This window comes from Notothenia rossii, assembly GCF_949606895.1.
Source record: "Notothenia rossii genome assembly, chromosome: 5".
NCBI classification, from domain to species: Eukaryota; Metazoa; Chordata; class Actinopteri; order Perciformes; family Nototheniidae; genus Notothenia; species Notothenia rossii.
The window spans coordinates 70,509,685-70,530,030 of NC_136903.1; the positions used below are offsets into that span (position 1 = coordinate 70,509,685).

A 20,346-nucleotide genomic window follows, 5' to 3' on the forward strand; every position below is an offset into this window, starting at 1 on the left:
CACCACATTGTTGCTGCTAATCAATAACTGACTAAACATTAGAGTTCTACTTGACTCACCTTCTCCGTCGATATCCACCCTCTCACAGTCGTACTCCTCAGGTGTGATTGGACATTTGAACAAAGCTCCTGGCCGAGTGCCCCTCATCAGGCCCTGCCCCGCTGCCTGTGGGGCTCCCACAAGGATCCTAAAGGAACAAAACAATGAACATTTATTTAATGAAACATGTTATTTTATTACATTTTCATTGTTGAATTCATGGTAGGGTCTGTTCTGTTACATCTCATGTAAGTCAAGTAGGCTCCTACATAAAATCTAATGATAGTTGCAACTGGTTAAACGCTATTATTAAAGCTAACATTTTTACGTGACTGTGGGAACATTTCACAGCCTCGGCTGACCTGAGGCACCATTACTATAAAGTACAAACACCTGTAACTCAAGTTATTCCAACCATGCCGAGAACACCAAATATGTTATCTCGACTTTAAGCTGATTCGAAACAGCTCTGTGTATCTGCATGTTCTCCATCTATTTTTCACTATAATGATGTAGCTATCATCAAACACCCTTCACTATCAAGGCAAGGAAAGGTTTTATTCTCAGTGAGGTGGTTGCTGATATTTTGGGGCCAGTGTCACTGCCCTCTGCCTTATTTGGAGCGGCTGATTCAGGCTAGGATGCTATTTAAAAACCGAGCGTTGAGCCACATTCCACCCAACACCGTCAGCCGTGGCATATGCATGGAAGCGAGACGTGGGGAAATGGAGGCGAAGGAAAGAGTATAATAAGCATATTGTAAGGTTGGGAAAAAAGACAACAAAGCCAGACAAAGGGATGAACCTTAAATTGAGTGCCACAACAATAGCTGTTTCAATATGCCTGCTGCTTACATATAATTATAGAGACGGTGTGTGAGTAGACACAAGCTGTAAAGCCTGTGTGAAAGGGTCCCATCACCAACCCCCCCTCACATCTACCTTGCTATGTGCATACTTAAATTAGAGTTATCTCTGTGGCTTGCAAGTATTTTACTATAAATAAAATGTAGCAAGCGGATAGTCCTGCATGTAACCCACACAGACAGAGAAGTAGACACAGACACTCATCAACCAGCCATTCCAGCAGGAACTCGTCATAATAATTTACTCTTGAGATATTTGAAGTTGTTGCTTGGTAAAATGTAATGAGAACAGGGAGAGTTGAGCATGCTGGACCAGACAACTGCACTTCCCAACATCTTACTTATTTTGCACGGTGAGAAGAACAACAACCTTGACTCAACATCTTTTCTTCTTCAAGTGTAAGAAAAAAACCGTTGTGTTCACACTCATCCAAACCATCTTAACACACTGACATTAAAACTACCACAAATACCGCCCAGACTTCCAGACAGCTTTACTTTCTATTTACTTCTGAGTGCTTCTGTTGAAGAGCAGCAAAAGCAAAGACAGCTCATGTGAAATAACGACTGCTAGACATCACTGGTGGTCCACAGGAGTAACCCAGCAAAAACAGCGTTAACAGATGTTAAACAAAAGGGATTTAAGAGGAAGAATTTATCACTAAAATCCTGATAAGATCTGATCCCTCTTATGGCTTTAACATTCCTGAGGAGCTCTGGTTTGTTTTGAGGTGATACCCATCTTTCCGCCCACATGTGCACATGCAGGCAGGTGTCAGGGTGTGAGGTGGGAGGTCTGTTAAGCTGTTATACCACCAGTATTTGGCAGGAAAAGTTGGATGGCTCCCAACCTTTCCATGTGCCTGAATATATATTCATCTCATTTCGACTAATTCTTCAGACTGAACAGCTCAAAAGAGATTAAGTATACAGCCATGAAAAAAAAATGATCAGGGGCCATGGCCATCCTTCAAGTCAAGAGATGATCATAAATGTTTCTCAGAGACAAATCAATTAATGTATTTGTCACATTTCATTGTCATTTTAGATAAGGAGTTCAACCAGCAGTTCAAAAAGAAAATGATGCGGGAAGAGAGTGAGGATAATGGTTGAGATCGTGTGAGGGAAGGTCGGACTGTTTTATGTTGGCTTTGCATTTTTCTAATTTAATTTAGTATGAATAACTAATATTAACCTGCACATATGCCTCCATACTCTCTAAAATTAGAGAATATCATGAATAAAGCTCACATTTTTATAATTAGCTGACAAAAATTGTGATTACTGATAAATCATTCAAGTAATTTAAAGTATTTTTATGTGTAAAATGCCAACATTTGCCAACTCCAGCTCCTTGTTATAAGGAAATGCTGATTTACTTTCTCCCATATAAAAGCTTATTGTATATATTCTAACTGTTTCTGATTAATAGTTGTTTTTTCACTATTTTCTTACATTTTAAGTGAAACAATGAATCCTTTCATTATGACAAAAAATTAAATAATCATAAGTTCCAGCCCTTTTTGCTGTAATGACATTCATTGCCGTTTCCCTAAAATGAAAAGATTCTTTGTTTGAAAAATGTAATTTATCATTTAAAAATAGATTTAAGACAACAAGGTTATGTTGTCTGGGTTTCCTCAGCAATTGTCACATCCCTGAACATAACATGAAACTGTTTATAAGAAGTTAAGTTAGGCAGAGATGAATAATGCATCCAGACAGGCACACATGAACCAAATTCGACACAGATAAAATGTCATGTCTGAGTAACACATTCACTTTGAGCTCACTTCATTGTACAGCATTGAGTCAGACAGTATGATGATGATCACTGCCATGCTCATCTTTCAGTAAACCCACATCTGACGTGTGTGTGTGTGTGTGTGTGTGTGTGTGTGTGTGTGTGTGTGTGTGTGTGTGTGTGTGTGTGTGTGTGTGTGTGTGTGTGTGTGTGTGTGTGTGTGTGTGTGTGTGTGTGTGTGTGTGTGTGTGTGTGTGTGTGTGATATCAGGGTGTTGAGAGTGATAGTGACAAAGTCGGCACCAACATACCTGAGTGTGTGTTTGTGTGGGTGAGATTGTGTTATATTACATAGCCATGTTGTATACACAGATTAGATCATGCACCTGGACACCACCTTCGTCCTCTCAGCCCCAGGATCCATCAAGTAAAGTCATTGTAAATCTAGTGTTTTACACTGATCTAAAGTTATTAGCAAGAGTTCAAATCAACCTCTCTAAATGTGAGCGATGACGACCCTCAGGTTTCAGGTCTGGGTCCTTTTAACTAATTATATTAATACCATTACTTTGGACATACCATAAGAAAACAAATAGGTTTTTTGATCTACAGTATGTGGTGCTGCTATCTTGGCGGGGGTAATTCTAATTGAAGCTCTTTTTCTGTTTCAATAAAGTAATATTGTTATATTATTTTTTAATCAAACACCATAGTTCAGTGACGAAGTGTAATGTTGATTTCAAACCAAATAACAAAAATGAACGTGTCAAAATTCCGGAAATAATTTCTTATAAGCCCACCCTCCACTATAAATCCCCCTTGATTTTCAGGGTAATCATCACAGACACATGACAATCACACACCGGAGCCTCATTACACTAGACTCCTACCGATGTGTTCATTAAGGGGAGCATGTGCAGTGACCCGAAAGTCTCCCCTGACCACCCATCCCCCATGTAAATCCCATCCTCACACACAATCCCATTCTCCTTCACTCCTCCCCCACCCTCAGGAGTCACGTCCCTGCGTTCAGCTTCCCATACAGGCAGATTGATGACAACACACTGGACAACAATACATCACAGATGCAATCAATATTCCGACCGGCATCCTCTCTCTAAATATCAAGAAAGATTGCAAAAAGAGAAACAGCCAAGAGCGTTGTTCCATCCTATATGATGACTCGAACATTAAGTCCAGCAATGTTGATTCTTTCCTCATACCCTTGCACTTGCAGCGTGTAAAATCATATGTAGTCTATATCCATGTTTCATCGCAGGATGTATTCTGCTCGTTGGGTTGATAAGATGTCCAAACTCCTGGTTTGGTAAAAAAAATTGAAATAAATGTTTTATACTTCAAAGTCCCCTGACATTAAGCTTTAAACTAGACTGCTTTGCCTTTGTTACTGAAAACGCATGGCAATAGTAGCAGACCTACAGGAACATCTGCACAAATGTATTTTGTACTCCCAAGAGAATTCCTGAATCCTGTTTTGTTAGTTTAAGGAAAGAGAATACCTCTGCTGGAAAAGGAGAGATAGATGTTGGCGTTAATGTGATGGCCACACATAGTCAGTTTGCAAAGAGCCTCAATCTGACTGCACACCATTGAAACAATGTACAGAAGCTTTCCACACCTTAGAGAGCAACTGAAAATGTTTCTAAAACCCAACCCTTTCCTAGAATTGTCCGGGCATCTCAAGCTTTAGGAAGTTTGGGGAAAGTGTTGAATCAAAAAATACAGCCTAAATATTTCCAATATTTAGTTTGGTCAGTTGATCCCTCCTAGTCAGTCTGCCCACACACTTTGACATATGTCCTTCTGGGATCAGTGTGAGGCTGTTGCTCTACAGACAGTGGCTCTACAGGATCAGCATGGGGGCCAGGGGGCTCTTTAGGCCTTCTGTTACCCTGAGGCAAGACTGTGACCTCTGACCTGGACACACACACACAAAAAATAAAACATGTGCAAGCATGCAGACTTTAATGGAGGCATGAGTGTACAAATGGACCTGAATATTTCTTCATAACCTCACAAACACACACACACACATGTTTGGACACACTAGACAACAGAAGGCTGTGCGACAACTGTGTAAACTACTGATCGGCACACTGACTGCAACCTGTCCAAAAACGTCGCGTGTGACAATCATTCTCAGAAAATGCTTTCACACCTGACTCCAGTTTCCCCTTCCAGTTTTGCTGATGATAAAATGACAGCTGAGAATGAGGTGACCGAGCTGTGAATCATCAAGTTTTGAAGCATCTCAACTCTCTCCCACTCTGGTCAAAGGAGGAGGTAGCGCACAATAAAGGGATAAAAGAGAGACAGAAACAGCTGCCAGGCCATGCAAACACCCCTTTGGGATATTGTGGTTTGCCCACGGACGTGACTCAACCTCCTGCTCATACGATTTGTTCAAGGACATCACAAGGGCAGTTCATATCAATTCAAGAAAAAACAACCAGAAAAGACAAAACTCTTTGAATTTCTAACCACTGAAAGTGTGTTCCAGGAAGGAGGAGGGAACAGACACTTTGCTCTCAGAGGACAATGGTAACCCCATCCTCAATTCACATGCATCTTTAACAAGTCCTAAGCTCACCAGCTGCCCCAATACTGATCAATAAGGGGATAGTCATTTCCAGGCATAGATGGGGTAATGATAGGCCCTCAGGTCCAAAGTGTAAAGAGGACATAACCCCTACACCGCCCCTCCCCTGTTTCTTTTATCTTCTCCTTTTCTTCTCCACCGTTATCCACTCGATCTATCGATCTGTCTATCCAGATCTCATACTTTACATGTTTTTAAATTGCTCTTTCTACTCTTTTCTGTCTATCATTTCATCGTTTTGGGTGGTCCGGGATAAGCAGCATGCAATGGGTGAAGAGAAGAAAAACATTGTGGACAGGTCCATCACATAGACAGACAAACACATTTGAAAAAAAATGTATTGCATAAGAATTGCAGGCTTTACCTCCACACAAGATTACCACAGTGATGACACATGCTAACAGTATTGCATCTATTCAACTCATTTATGTTGGAGGAAATTTGAAAAGATTAGCAAGTGACTTTGATCACACAAAGGGCATCAATGTTTTTATTGAACAATATTTTGTAACGTAGTAATGAGACCGTTTATATCCAAAGATGATCTGCAAATCTCTTTCAATAAAAACGAACAAAAAGCCTCCACATCCTTGTAATTTCCTCTTCCTGTCTGCTTTTCATAGCTTCTTTCCGATCCTCAATTTTGTATTAGATCCCAGTAGAGCCGCCATAAGCTGATTGATTAAACTGCTTCTTTATCAGAGTCAACTCTCTCACACACACACACACACACACACACACACACACACACACACACACACACACACACACACACACACACACACACACACACACACACACACACACACACACACACACACACACACACACACACACACACACACACACACACACACACACACACACACACACACACACACACACACACACACACTTAATCAAAGGAGGGGCCTTTCATAATTTATTCATCCCTGCAGCTTCGGTCCCGATCAGGCCTCAACCCCTCCCCCACATATGGATCGTACCATATTTGTAGTCAACTCAAAACTCAAGGTAGTCTAATGCTTTAAACGCTGCACTTGTTTTTTTAGGTAACATGAAAAGCAAAGAAAAAAAGCAAAGTAAACAACGAGTCATTCGCAACAAAAACGATAATTATGTGTAATAATGCAACACAATGCCAGAAACCTTGTAAGGACTTTATCTGCCAACTATCTATAAACTGCAGATGCAAAATCAGCTCCTGCTGCTCTTACACTGCCAACATTTAACCTGCAACTCCATCAGATCTAAATTGTAGGAGGACACTGCAGATTGTCCCTCTCAATCCAGTGAGCACGTGGTCCGCATAGTAATATTCCTGAAAGCTCTTGGCCAGGCAGCGCTGCTTCCCACCGAGCTTTTGTCCAGGCAGCCCAGCGTGGAGGAATGGGGAATGTTAAATAGACAGAGAGAAAGTGGGAGCCAGTAAAGAGCATTAACCGTCTATGTATCCGGGTGTGTGCGTTTGTCTGTATGTGTATGTTTTCATGCTGGACTGTAAAGCATTCTATATACCCTTTGCTCCTTCTGATCTCTCATATAAATAAGCACTGCAACAGCGTGAGCTCCAACATTTACGAGGCTTTCACATGAATGGCCCCTAGAAGATTTAGCAACAAGAGTGATAGAGCAGAAGAAAAATCATGAATTGAATTAGGGAGGGAAAAGGGGGTAGGTTCATTCTCAACTCTTAAGCTGAGGCTTGAAAAAACAGCTTTTATAAGGCTATTTTAATGCAAATGAACCCCCAGAAATTCTTTTTTGTGTTATGAATGTGTAAGGCATGCTATGCTGGTCCTCTTTTACACACATTATATGTGTATTAAACACAATAAATGGTACTGGGCCTTCCAGTACCATACAGAGGGTATCGTGTTTGACTCATAAAAGGCAAAAGCCAAATGAAATTCTGCAGGAAAAAGAAAAGGAAGAAAGTATAAAAACAGCATAAATGTGAAAAAAAATAAGATTTGGGAAATATGCTTATCTGCTTTCTTTTCGAGAGTTTGAAATGAAGATCGACACCAACTGTATCAATCTTTGTATCTAAGTCCACAAGAAAACAAATAGGCATTTTTCCAAAAAAGGTGTAGATTAGTTTAATAAAACTAAAAGATATGGCTTAAACCGGCACACTGTTGAGTTTCTTATCTTTGCATTTGGCTTCTCTTGCAATCTCTATAACCTTTTAGAGGTCATTCAAAAATAAGCTGTGTTAATCTAGCCTCCAGTTCAATGAGAGGATTTGTTCAGCTTCAGAAAACTATGTTGTAGATTCTTACTCAGCAAGTGAAACCAAAGTCCAGACTCTATAACTGGGATTAAATTGGCTACCTGTGGCCCCACCGGCATTAACACTCTCTCTCAGTAAGGCACCAGAGCAGGTCCGTGGTAAATATGAACCTTGAGCCAACCTGAGACCTTCTACTTTCCCTCTGACATCAATGCAACATCCCGTATCTACTGACATCAACAGATAAATCACACTCTAATAATGTTGTCAATGTGTGGCTAAATGCTGCAAGCAAAAAAGAACGTAAGCTACATGATTTTGGGGGAAATTCCCAATTAAAATTCCAGAAATAGAAAAATGCTGCAACGATTTAAATACATAACATAAAGGCAAGGCTAACACTTGTGTCGGAATAGCAAATAAGCACAATAGAAGTCTTTCAAGGCCAGACAGAGATCCATCACAGATGATTTGTGACCCACATCAGCACACCAAAGCAATACTGCCTTCCCCCATCTTCATCCAATCACTTTTAAATTCAGATTTTCCAGCTAATGTGTGTGGTGCAGTATGATTTAAAGATGAGACAAACATACATATATGCAGGAACCGGTGTGCTTCATCCCACCGTCATGGGTTTATTCTAAGTATATCTATACTGATCCCGAACTGAGACAATCAGCAGCGCAGCATTGTTTTTTTTTTTAGCTCAGCTCTAGGAATTTCAATGAGGTCCTACACTCTCAAAAACCATTGGACCGATTATCCAAAATGTGTGTACACACATCAATTGTCCCCGGAGGATAGACCTTTGGTGGTCCCCCAATTTTTAATCTAGCACCATCATGAAGCTGATATGTGTTATTTTAAGTGAATGGAACTATTAGAAGGGTTTCCATGAAAAGTGGTACATTCATGTTCCCCTCAGGATGAAATAGTAATAGTTACTGATACCTTAACCTTCCATAGTGCCATTAACCTGCAAAACCATTTAAATTCCCTTCAGCTAAATTTTAACTTTGTTTGTAGTGCTGATTGTGTAAGCATGTCAACCCTGTCTCCTACAAAGCTACTTTTCCATACAACTAAACTGCATTTTCAATTACAATTTCAGGGAAAACATATTTACTTTTATATTATGGTCGCCATTTTAAAAACAACAAGTTGGCCTTGGAAAACGACCTTGCTTAGGTGTAGTCAAAGGTCGTAGTTTGACTTAAAATAAGTATGTAAGTATGTACATGATGTTGATTAGAATAAGTAAACGTTGACTTTGTCCTCACGCAGGAGACACAAAGCTAACTAACATTTTACCTGGTAGACAGCATGATATTGTACAGCATTGTCATTGTGAGCATAATAGCATGCTGTTGTTAGCATCTAGCCTGAAGCAAATGTTGTTATAAGTACAGCCTCTTGTTAACGACCTATATGTAGCCTAACCTTACATTGCTACCAAATTTGCTTTGACACATATTATCTTTTAAACATCTTCAAAATCTATCATATTGTTAGAAATAGTAGAGTTTGATGACAGATGTATTTTACTGTTATATGCTGCTTGGCAGACGTGCTATTAAAACATGCAGTAGCTGAGTTCGGGAGATTGGCGGAGGTGGGATAAAGCTCAGGGGGCTTCCTGTCTTCACCGGGCAGTAAACTATTAGCGGAAGCAATTCTCATAGCAGTATAAATAGCAGACCCACACATAACTCAGACTGAAATACCCGCTCATCTCATCCTCTGTCTGGCATTAGACAGTTCAGCTTAGGGCCCTCAGGAAAACAAAAACCCGGTAGAGATAGTCTGTGAAGCCAGATCAAGGCTCTTATGGCATAATTTAACTCTCTTCCAACAAGTCACTGACAGGGTCTCCTTACAGCACGGTCAATATGAGATCATCGGGTCACATGGGGTGACCTTTGCTGCCATATTGAAAAGGGGCGGTTGGGTTTGAAGGGCAGTCGAAACTGTAAAAATGAACAAAAAGACATTTATTCCACACAGCTGCCAGCTGTATCTGAATCAGAGCATCTGAAACCTGACATTGTATGATCCTGCCTTAGAAGAAATACACATAACTCCTCTGATGCTTTAGACGTTTAGAGAAACAAACTCCAATGATCTGAGCAAGTCCCAAACCAGAGAAGGTGACAGTATGACTAAGTCGTTTTATATTCGCACTTTAAGGCTTTGGGTTGTGTCATACAGCCATGAGTAAGCAAAGAACAGAGCATCAAAGCAGTAATATCACTTTCACCATTAAACCCGGCGACACAAAACACAATGAGGAGAACACATTTGCGCCATGGGCAAAAGTAACCCAAACCTTCATTATACAAAGAGAAAAAATTAGTCAATAGCATCTAATTACATTTAGTTTAAGGCAAATCAAAAGAGGAAGAGAAGAGATGAGATGGGAGCACCTTGGAAACTAAACTCCAAGATCTGATCTGCAATAACACAGAGAGGGCACTATCATAAAGTACTTTTCAGGCAGGAAAGATAATTGCTCTGTTGCCATCTGAATAATAGATTTATCTAACAGAGTGCAATAACATCAGATGTCTTCATCCACAATGCTAAAGAAGTCCTCATCCAGTCTAAGGGACATACCAGTGAGGACATGGTCTCTGCATCTTCTCTTGAGGAACCGGCAAACATGTAGATATTTTAAAGGTTGAATTAGTTAACCTTAACAATCAGTATTTTGATGTCCTTTTTAAGTTTGCCGTGTGGTCAGAATCAGGACTCCAAAAAACTGATTACGTTGCTCCATTACGGCTGGATGTGTAAACAAGCCACTGTTTGCAAAAATATTTGCCATATCAACTAAGAAGGTGATGATATGACGATATTACCAACTTGTTTCTGTTGTTCCCCAGAAGCCACATTTGGATTGGAGACATTTCTTCAATCTTAATTTTAAACCACTTTAAAGGGCATTGGATTATCTATAACAAAGTGAAGTTTATCATCAAAATATCTGACTACCCTGCATGTCATGTGAAGATACAGTAAATGATCAGGGAATGAAATCATTATTACTAAGTGATCTATGCAGACAATCGGTGTGAGGTCACAGAATACTGGAAACAGCATTATTCATCGCACTCTCTTCCGGTACGTGCATCACATCAGCACATCACTTTATTGACTCCTGCTGGCACTAACTCCACTGGTGCAGCATGGGCATTTGCCTCCGGCATTTTGAAACAGGCCACACACAGTATTAAGTGTTAAAGCTCATGGTCACTTTTTTAAATATCTTCCAGGAATGCTACTGGACAGTGAGCAGGTTTAAGAGGGGCCACGACCCTCACTCTGTGTGTATGTGTGCTGATGTCATTCCCCCGGTCTGACCAGGCGACAGGGAGACTCCAGCTCCAGTAAACTGAGGAGCCAACGGTTAAATATGGAGCTCCAAAACAGGGACCTGAAGTAAATAACCTCCCTCGTATTTCTTATATTCAGGGGTGGTAATTAAGTGTAGTATAGGTTTAAGCTAACTGTATTTAAGTATCATATCATATCATAGATTAATGTAACCTGAAATATATTGACATGAGAAGTGGTTCACAAAATACAAATAGCATGACAATTAATTATCAATACAATATAATTCGATACTAACATAGAAGTATAACAGAACACGGCCGAGGCCAAATTCCCTATTGAAAGGGGAAAATGATTTGTTCCTTCACCCTGTGATCGAAATCTGTGTTTTTCCTTGGCCCATTCTACACCCTTCCACCAAGTTTCATGGAAATTCGAAAGTAGTTTTTCCACAATAGTGGAAAAAAAATAAAAATAAAAAAAACTTAACTGAAAACCTAAAATCCTTATTGAAGTAATAATGGAAAGTTTAACACACAGCAGTAGTTTATCTGCACAAAACAAATACTTTCATTCATACAGCATCTGAACCTTCACATTTTCAAATTGTAATTGTATTTAGATGTAATATAAATAATGTTATGTGTAGAACATAATCTGAATACTTCTTTCCCCACTGTTCATATACATATACAAAGATGTAAACTGAATGTGCCAACTGACCTCTATCAGACCTATATCCTATAGATATATTACAGAACTGTTCTCTCTGGAACCCGTTCAGATGAAATACAATTGAAACCTCTTGCTTTAGGAGAGGTAAATAAAGACTGTCTCTTATTAATCGTGATGCCGTAAACATTTTTGGATGATTTAAAAGCAGATCTGCTGTTATAACTCATGAGGGTGTGTTCCAGTCACACTGAAAGACGCAGCAAAACAGCTGTTGGCAAACACATCAGAGACCAAACACATTCAAATATACAAGCAATCACAGATCTCATCCATGAACACATACATACTCAGCCCTACACACTATTGGACACATTCATATCTCTATTCCCCTTGTGTAAAGTCAGCATCAGACCCAAACTGCTCTAAAGAAATGCTGCTCACTTAAAAACCTTTTTTCACTCCTTGAGAAATCACTGCCTGCCAGCTGATTCAGCACAATCTATACTCTCATCCACTTACTGTAAATCATGGTCTTTTACCTTAGAGCTCATGGGCTGCTCTTGCAGTACGTGCAGCACATTAAACATGCTAAAACTCCAGCACCCAGTTCAGAGAATTGAGTGTAACAATGATTTAGCAAAACTGAAGACTGGTGCAGCAGAGAACTACTGACTGTAACAGACACACATTTCAGATTTCAACCTTCACTAAAAAAGAAAATTCATGGTATGGTGAACATTTAGCATACAGAGCAGTTGCAGGTACACCACACATCTCAGCTGTCAGCAAGAGGACACGCATGGTACAGGTTCAGTGCCGCATTCATCTACTCACCAGCTTTTAGACTCTGGGGTAAGCTGCTGGTGAAGTGCTAGAGAGAAGCCAAAAAAGGTGCCATGGTCTCCCAACTTATGAAGTGTGTGAGTAGTATCCAGGTTAAATCCCCACACTTGGCTTGAAAGGGTCAAGAGAGCCCAGAGGAGAGTAGTCCAACAAAGAGAGGAGCAAGATGAGAGGGAGATGGTGTTCCCATGTCCCACCGGGGCTGCCATAGCAGGGTGCAGGTCCTCTTAGCAGCAGAGCAAGTTCACTTCAAGAAGAGTACAGGGGAGACTCCTTGTTTGGCTGATACAAGAGAAAACCCTGTAGTCTCTTCTTCTCTGTGGATGCCTCACTTGTTTCCAATCCTCTTTATTTCCCCGCCTTGCTGCACCGTGCTGCCTCCCAACTCCGTTTGCTGCTGTCAGTCTGAAGAGCAGGCTGTGAAAATGTGTGAGTGTGTTTCTCTCAATTCATGTGCGCCTCCCCCTCCTCTGTGCTCAGAGGGAGACAGAGGACAAGTGCCTTGAATAGCCCCCTCACTCCTCCCCTCCCCTCTCTCTTTCTGTCCCTCCCTCCCTCCCTTCTCTCAGCTGACATCAACACTCAAGGGACTGCTGCCAAAATACCAGGGAAGGTTGTCAAGATACTTGGAGGCTACTCAATAGAGAGGGACAGGGTGAAAAGACAGCAGACAGTTTTATCTGTTTTAGTTCACATGGTCCACCTCTTTCTGTGGCCACTGTTTGCTGCAGGTGCTTGTAGATCTGTGGATCAAACAAGGCAAAAACAATTTTGGCACAAGCTTTAAAGTTAAAAAGCCAGACAGAAGAGAAATCTTTAAGGCTTTGTTCTTACTTTGAGCTTGAAAGCATTGACGTCTGACTCGATCTGCAATGAATAGGAGACAAAAGGGGCCTAAATGTGCACAGTGACCCAAGAAACTTTATTACAGACCTTTAGCTCCTCTTTAAAAAGGGAGAGCGGGAGAGATGTGCTTTGATAGAGCAATGAGACATAATCAGGAGAATTGCAGGATTTCATCAAAGCACATCAATTGTGATTTTTCTATTTACTACTGAAACGAATTGATGCCTTAACACAATTATTTTTAATACAGGTAGCTCAAATCGGCAGCATGTTCCCAGACCTTTTACCCACAGCTGCCGTTTTAACCGGCTGATTTCTGTTTGTCTTGAGACAATCTGGTTGCAGCTGTCAGTGTGTCACCTCAACTGTTCCAGACTATAAACCTCACACACACACACAGCAGTTGCACTCCAACACTGTGCGATAATGTAATACTTGTGTGTGTCACCTTTCTAGTTAGGATACTATTTTGGATAAAAACATTTGTTTGAATAGATTTTATTCAGCCTATAAGGTTTTAGGTAGATATTAATATTTTAAATATTAAGGCCAAGATGAGATGTTTTCCAACTCATCCCACAGGTCTGACTTTCTTGTGCTCAGTAGAACTAGATCATATAGGGGAGGGGATATCACATTATCAACGATGTTATATCCATTACAGAGGTCTGAACACAATATTTGAAGTTGCACTTAAACTTCTCACAGTGCCAACACAAAGAAGACGTCCAAGTCTTTTCTGTCGAGTTTCATGTTTGGTGTGCATAAACTCGCAGTGAGGGACTACCACAACTTCCATTTTAGAGGGTTTGCTTGATTCTCTAGCTGACTAAAACACATCTTAAGACTGTCAAGATTAGGTTCTCTTGGCACCATCATCCTATCATCAATGTCTACAACACACCAGGTTACTGAAAGGAGGAGGCTGAATTCCTCTCATGTGATCTGGCTGGCATCATGAACCACTTTTTGGTGTCAAACACTCTCTGCCCCCTGCTGCCCTTATGTGGTATTAAAACGTGCTGATGAGCTTTCATACACTCAGCCAGGTACACTTGGTAAGGGCCAGGGTTTTCATCCTCCACATTTACATCAATGAGTATTTGCTAAACTCAGGCTGTATTATGTTAGCTAACAACCTTACACACTGGCAACTACAACAAGTTCAGAATAAGAACTAGTTTTAGCTTTTTGTCTATTTAAAAGCCTATATATTGTTGGCTCTGAAGGTGAAATCCAGTAGCAATCTCTCTGGTGACACAGACAATATTTTGATAATAAGACAAAGAGTTACAGGCAGCCATGATGCTAGCAGCTCTGTAGGCTGCACTTTGAGCTAAATGCTAATGTAAGGATGCTAGCATGCACACAATGACAATCCTTACATTTAACTTGTATGATGTTAACCATGTCCAGTGTCAACCATTTAAGAGTAGCATGTTGCTTTCATGTGCTAATCGGCATTTAAAATAAAGGAGGGTTAAGCAATGCTATTATACTTTTGTAGTTGTTGGCCATAAACAAAACTATTGGACATAATGTAGTATAATTTTTACTTTAAAGATGTTAAATAAGAAGTCAGGAGATCACCATAAGTTTAATGGGGGGGGACAAGATTTTCTGTACCAAATGTCATGGAGATCCACCAAATAATTGCCAGGACATTTAAACAAAATTGACGATGGTGGCGCTAATTGAAAAGTTCTTAAGTCACAGACCAATCAGTAGGATTCATCTTCAGGACAATAAATGTCTGCACACAATTTCATGCCATCCATCCAATAGTGGACGACTTTGGATGGATGAGTTTCAGTCTGGTCCACAGTATTATTACACAAGCTGACCGACATTGCCATGACCCTCAAGCGACCACGCTAATAGTTCAGTCTTTTGTACCCTAACTGGACATTTGTTAACTTATCTTTAATGATGGAAAAAAATCGAGAAATAGCAACATATAAATAATGTTGGAAACATGTTATTCATTATCTTTGGTAACAGATAACAGATTTAAAATGATCAAAACATAAACAATGCTGTCAAGTCGGTTTGTGTTTCCAAGCATGTGGGAAAGTTCGGCATGCCTGTATCTCTGTGGAGCATTTTGGCCTGAGCGTGAGCACGTAATGGGAGTTTTACAGCAGTTGTTCCCACACACAGCTCACTGACTTGGTGGCCTCACTGAATATAAATCAAATCGAAAGGCCGTTGTCCAGCTTGAGATATAAATAGAAGGATTCCACAAGCAAAAGAAAAGAAGAAAGAAGTAGGAATGGTGTGGGATGTGGAGAAATGCTGAACACTTCTTAATAGCAGCTCAGGCAGGAAGCCAGACAAGAATTCCTTTAGACAGAACAGAGCATAGTCAGAGAGAAGGACAGAAGAAAGGGAAAGAGAGAAGAAGAAAGAGATGGAGAAGAGGAGGATATTGGCTGAAAAGATTATCTGCCACAACGTCCATGACACTGGCGAAGTGCTCATTAGCAGTCTGAGCCACACTTCAAGGAGAGATCTTATTTTAGACGCAAGCAGGGAGAAGTACATACGGGCAGGGTCATTATTCGTGTTATAGCCCCCCTTCAGTACGATGACTGAGACAGCCGCAGTCAGCACTATTAGTGTATTGATTAATGGAAAGTGTGGGATGCTATAAGAGGGAGTGGTTCTGGTTATTATGGGATTAAATGCAAGCATGCCCACTCTTGCTACTCCACTGCACATGGTCTCAAAGGAAAAGGCTAAACTGAGCGCAGTGGTTTTGTCAGACTGTATAAAATAACATTGAGCTACAACATTATGGATTTTTCTATCTTACACTGACTTATTTGTTAGACAGTCTGAGAAGCAAGCCACTACATTTCTCCATTGATTTGATGCATTACTTCAAAGCTCCAAAAAGTATTGAGTCTAAATACAATCTAAACGTTGCATACTCACACACTGCAGCCATAAACCATTTTGCACTCGAGACGGCAAAAAGACCAACAACTTTTTTTTATAACACAGTGCAAAAAAACATTAACCTTCAAAATATCTGCTTATCCAATTTCTGTCATTTAATTGACTAAGTCACTAACTATTTCAGTCGATCTTGTACATCATTTCAAATGTGTTCATAAAAACAATTCATACAAAATATTCAACTGGTGTGACCCAACAAAATCTTACTTCAGTGCTGTGGTACATTCTCCGATCATCCCTAAAAAGAAACAGGACGACATAACATCTGTTGTGGTTAAAAATCCAGCCTCTATGGTACGCATAATCATAATGAGACAAAAAAAAAGTCATAGGTTAATTGTCTTGCATGTGAAACAATATGCTTGATAACAAGACCTGGTATATCCAACATGCAGCATACCGTATTACACGGTTTCTGTTGTCTTTACAAAATAAAACTGGTCAGAGGCCACCTCTAGTGGCAGGTAGAGGACATACAAAAATAAGCATTTTTAATGTAGTTTCATGATAACTTTAGCAATTCCTATGACACTACAGTTCTTATACGAGGACAATCTTAAAATTCCTAAGTTGATTATCAACAAACTAATTTAAGTAATATATTTTAGGAAAATATGATTAAATCTGAATTGTTAATACATACACAATCCACAGAATAAATAAAGCCTTAACAGTACACATGCTTAAGGTTTTTGTAGGTTTTTTCTTTATTTCTCTGTTTCCTAACTTGAAATGTGTGTGTTTTGGTAAACAGCACAAACAGCTGTTTTTTTATATATTGAATACTCAAAGTGGGCCTATTATTTTTTAAATGCATACATTTAAATGTCCATTACACAATCTATATTTCAAACAAACTTACCCATAAAAAGCAGCAGCAGCAAGATATGGCAAATGTTTGACAATATTATATTGTAAATTGTGTATTTCCCAAGAAATAGTTCAATTTGGAATCCTGTAAAGGGGATTTCCACTGATCCACACATTTCACTTTCCTGTGAAAACAGTGGCGAAACATTGTTCTTACACATGAAGCGGTTTGGTCTAATAATCTCTCCAGTTTATGGGTCTAGGCCATAAGAGGGGTTGTAGGGCATCGGTGCAAATTCATCTGAACGTGGAGGCGGGGCATAGGGCTGGCCGGGGTAGGAAGCCATCGGCAGCCCGGGAGTGTATGCAGATGGAGAGCAAGCTGGATCAGCTAAAATGAAAAGAAATATATATAACAACTTTGATTTGGTTTGTTGTTACTAAAACGGTGTGTTGCTTGCATGTAGCAATTATAAAAAAGATAATACAGATTTTGTTTTTTATTTTTGTGATGGAACGAATAAAAAAAGTATTAAATAGTTCACATTTTTAATCCTTGCGTAAAAAAATATGTGTAGTATGATTATTATTTTTTCAACTTTCAAAGCCTTGATATTTTTCCCTCAAATCAACTAACTTTCTAAAGGAAATCAGATGTAGATATGGTAAAGGACAGTAAACTGAAACTAAACACCCAGGTGGATTAGATTGCTGGGTGAAATTAACCAAGCCTGCTACACCCGTTTATTCGTCTCAGCCTGATTCCTTTTGCATGCACAAGCCAATGTTAAGATAATAAATGTCATGAAATAACTTACTGGCTTGCAAGTATGAAGGCGGTGCTGAAGGGAGGGGCACGCCTCCATATCCAGGCTGAGCAGGTACAAAAAGGTAGCCGGGGTAGGACGGATGATATCCAGGTGGGGGGTGTGGCTGCTGCGGCACGTTGACAACAGTGGGGGTGTTTCTTGCAGCTGTAGGTAAAGTCATAGGTTGAGTTTGCTTTAAAAAACAAGGTACCAATACTCAGCCGATTCAAATTGTGTCACTGTATATACTGAGAGAAAATATTGTTTTTTTGTTCAATAGAAAAATGTCAAACTTAAAGGGACTTGCAGACAGATAGTGTTACCTTTGTAAAGAGCCAGGCTAACAGTTTTTATTTACCTCACCTGTTCCAAGTTAAGTTAACATGCTGCTGGCTAACTTCATATTTAACTTGGCTTACACAGGAGATCGTTATCAAATTTAACTCTTATCCATCAATATAACTCTTGGCAAGAAAGTTTATAACTGCATCTCCCATAAAGCCAAATTCCTTCAAATGTTACAGCCTGCAGATCCAGTAGCCTACATAACATTAGTTTTAAACAAAGTTGTCCTCCACAAATGTTACTGGGAAAAAAAATGTGACCTACTTCGGGGCCTTTGGTTGCGTCCTTTTCGGAATTTCTTGTAGAAGAAGCAGGAAGGAACCACACAGCAGACGATGACAACCATGCAGATGATAATAGGAATAATAACAGACCCTAAGATGATTCCAAGAATTGGAATAGGGGAAAGTTTTGCAAGGCTAGAACAATTGGGCAAAAGAAAACACTTCATTATCAATCAACCTATTTATATGTCACATTATACAAAACACAATCCCAGAAAAATCTAGTTTTGAAATAAAAAGTTATTTTCCTTATGCTGAAACTAAATTCATTCAAACGCAGGTTCAAAACAAAAACTCACCTTCCTTCACAGAGTTTTTGTTTTGATCGTCTGAAACGGTTTGTCTTGTCACTGCAGCAGTATTGTTTTTGACAGTTTCCACAGCAGTACTGGATGCCACACTGCTGAGTATTATGTTGGTTACCATCGGAGTCCACATAGCTGCTACAATCATACGCTGTAACATAAAACACATGGTATTGGTAAAGAGTTGTGATGGTTATGGACTTAGGAGTAAAACTGTACTGATGATAAATAACAAAAAAGTTATACAGGCATGTGCATACGAGCTAATGCCAACTGTCATTGAGAAGTCAAATCAAAGTTATAGTATTGAAACTGTGTCACCTGATAGGTAACTAATTCAACATGACTCTGTGTTATATTAGTTAAAAATGTTCGACTGAGGAAGTTCTTAGGATTCTATGTTTGTATAAAAAAACAAAATAAAACTCACCCCATACAGCCGGGAACAGGATCACACAGAGAGCACACACAAGACTGAACAACACACCTGAAACCATAACTGCTGTGATATGGTGTAACAAGAAGTGAATCTGCCTCTGCAGTGAGAAACCTTTCAACCTGTCTGTCTGTCCCACCCTAAACAAGTTGTCCAACAGCATTCCTTACTTCACAAGAAACAGTCGCCACTGGATGTATGCAAGATAACATTTTAAATGATTTGTCGGCAATCTGGCTATGCATCACTTCCATTAAGCTGCACAACTTTAATTAACATGTCATTTGGTTGCAAGTTTAAGAAGATGTCTCTGTATGGTATAAAGGAAACCCTGGAAATTGAAACCAACTTGAATTGAAACCTAAGCCCCTGATCTACTACTGGTATTGTTTTCTGCATCCACCCACTCTTTATTTGATTGTCCTTTGGCACTTTTCCTTATTTCCCAACTTCTCCCTCCACACCCTGAATGACTAAATCAAAAGTTAACTCCAAAAGGTGTCAGATCTTTGATTGTTGACATTCAAACTCAAAACTTAGGCTAGTGATCATAGTATGCATGATATAGTATGAAAAAAACATATTAGACTGTATTAGAAGCAGTGGCGGTTCTACGGGGTGGCACGGGGTGGCAGCTGCCACCTCAGAAAAATGCCTTGCCACCCCAGCTGGCAGCTTTGTTTTGAAAGAAAAGTTGTGGCTCAGCGGACAATTATGAGAGAAAATATCTAATGTGCAAGTTAATGCAGCACAAGACGCAAGCTTTGTAACCCTTCCCCCCCTGGGCGAGCTTGGAAATATGATTGGCGGCGATTTCCTTGGAACGGGGGACAGCGCAAAACGAGAAGCATTTCGGATCCAAGTAGACGGAAGAAATTAGGTATTTGCGGTCAGGATATGGCTGGGGTAGGCTACAGCCATACCAAGAAATGGCTTAGCCCCACCTTAGCCCCACCATGAACAATGATGTTAAAGTAAGCAAAATAAAGTCCGCCAACTCGTGCGGAGTAAATTGCACAGATAGCAGTTAGTAAGATTGATTTCAGTAGCCACTTGTCTCGAAATACCGAAGACTAGAAACGGTTTTGAAAACTTTTGTCACGTAGTGATCGTCTTCTCAATAGAAGATCTTTGATAATGTCTTCTGACCAATCAGAATTACGATAACGGCGTGGTGTTGTTGCAGGAAGTCC

General features: G+C 39.9%; 1 protein-coding gene across 7 annotated transcripts in view; it reads right to left on the reverse strand.

Moving 5' to 3' along the window:
* itga7 (integrin, alpha 7) overlaps positions 1 to 19,594 on the reverse strand; it is a 37,594-nt gene extending 18,000 nt beyond the window's left edge. The window contains exons 1-7 of one of the 7 annotated variants that reach the window (XM_079680653.1): positions 19,148 to 19,594; positions 18,712 to 18,868; positions 18,393 to 18,547; positions 17,793 to 17,948; positions 17,192 to 17,365; positions 16,372 to 16,402; positions 60 to 187 (exon numbers count right to left, since the gene is read on the reverse strand). In XM_079680653.1, coding sequence (XP_079536779.1) covers positions 60 to 187; positions 16,372 to 16,402; positions 17,192 to 17,195 — 163 coding nt within the window. In that variant the 5' untranslated portion in view covers positions 17,196 to 17,365; positions 17,793 to 17,948; positions 18,393 to 18,547; positions 18,712 to 18,868; positions 19,148 to 19,594. Of the gene's footprint in view, positions 1 to 59; positions 188 to 12,348; positions 12,838 to 16,371; positions 17,366 to 17,792; positions 17,949 to 18,392; positions 18,548 to 18,711; positions 18,869 to 19,147 lie in introns of those variants that run through there. The other 6 variants (XM_079680652.1, XM_079680651.1, XM_079680650.1 and 3 more) reach the window with 6 other exon arrangements.
* Positions 19,595 to 20,346: the final 752 nt, after the last annotated feature.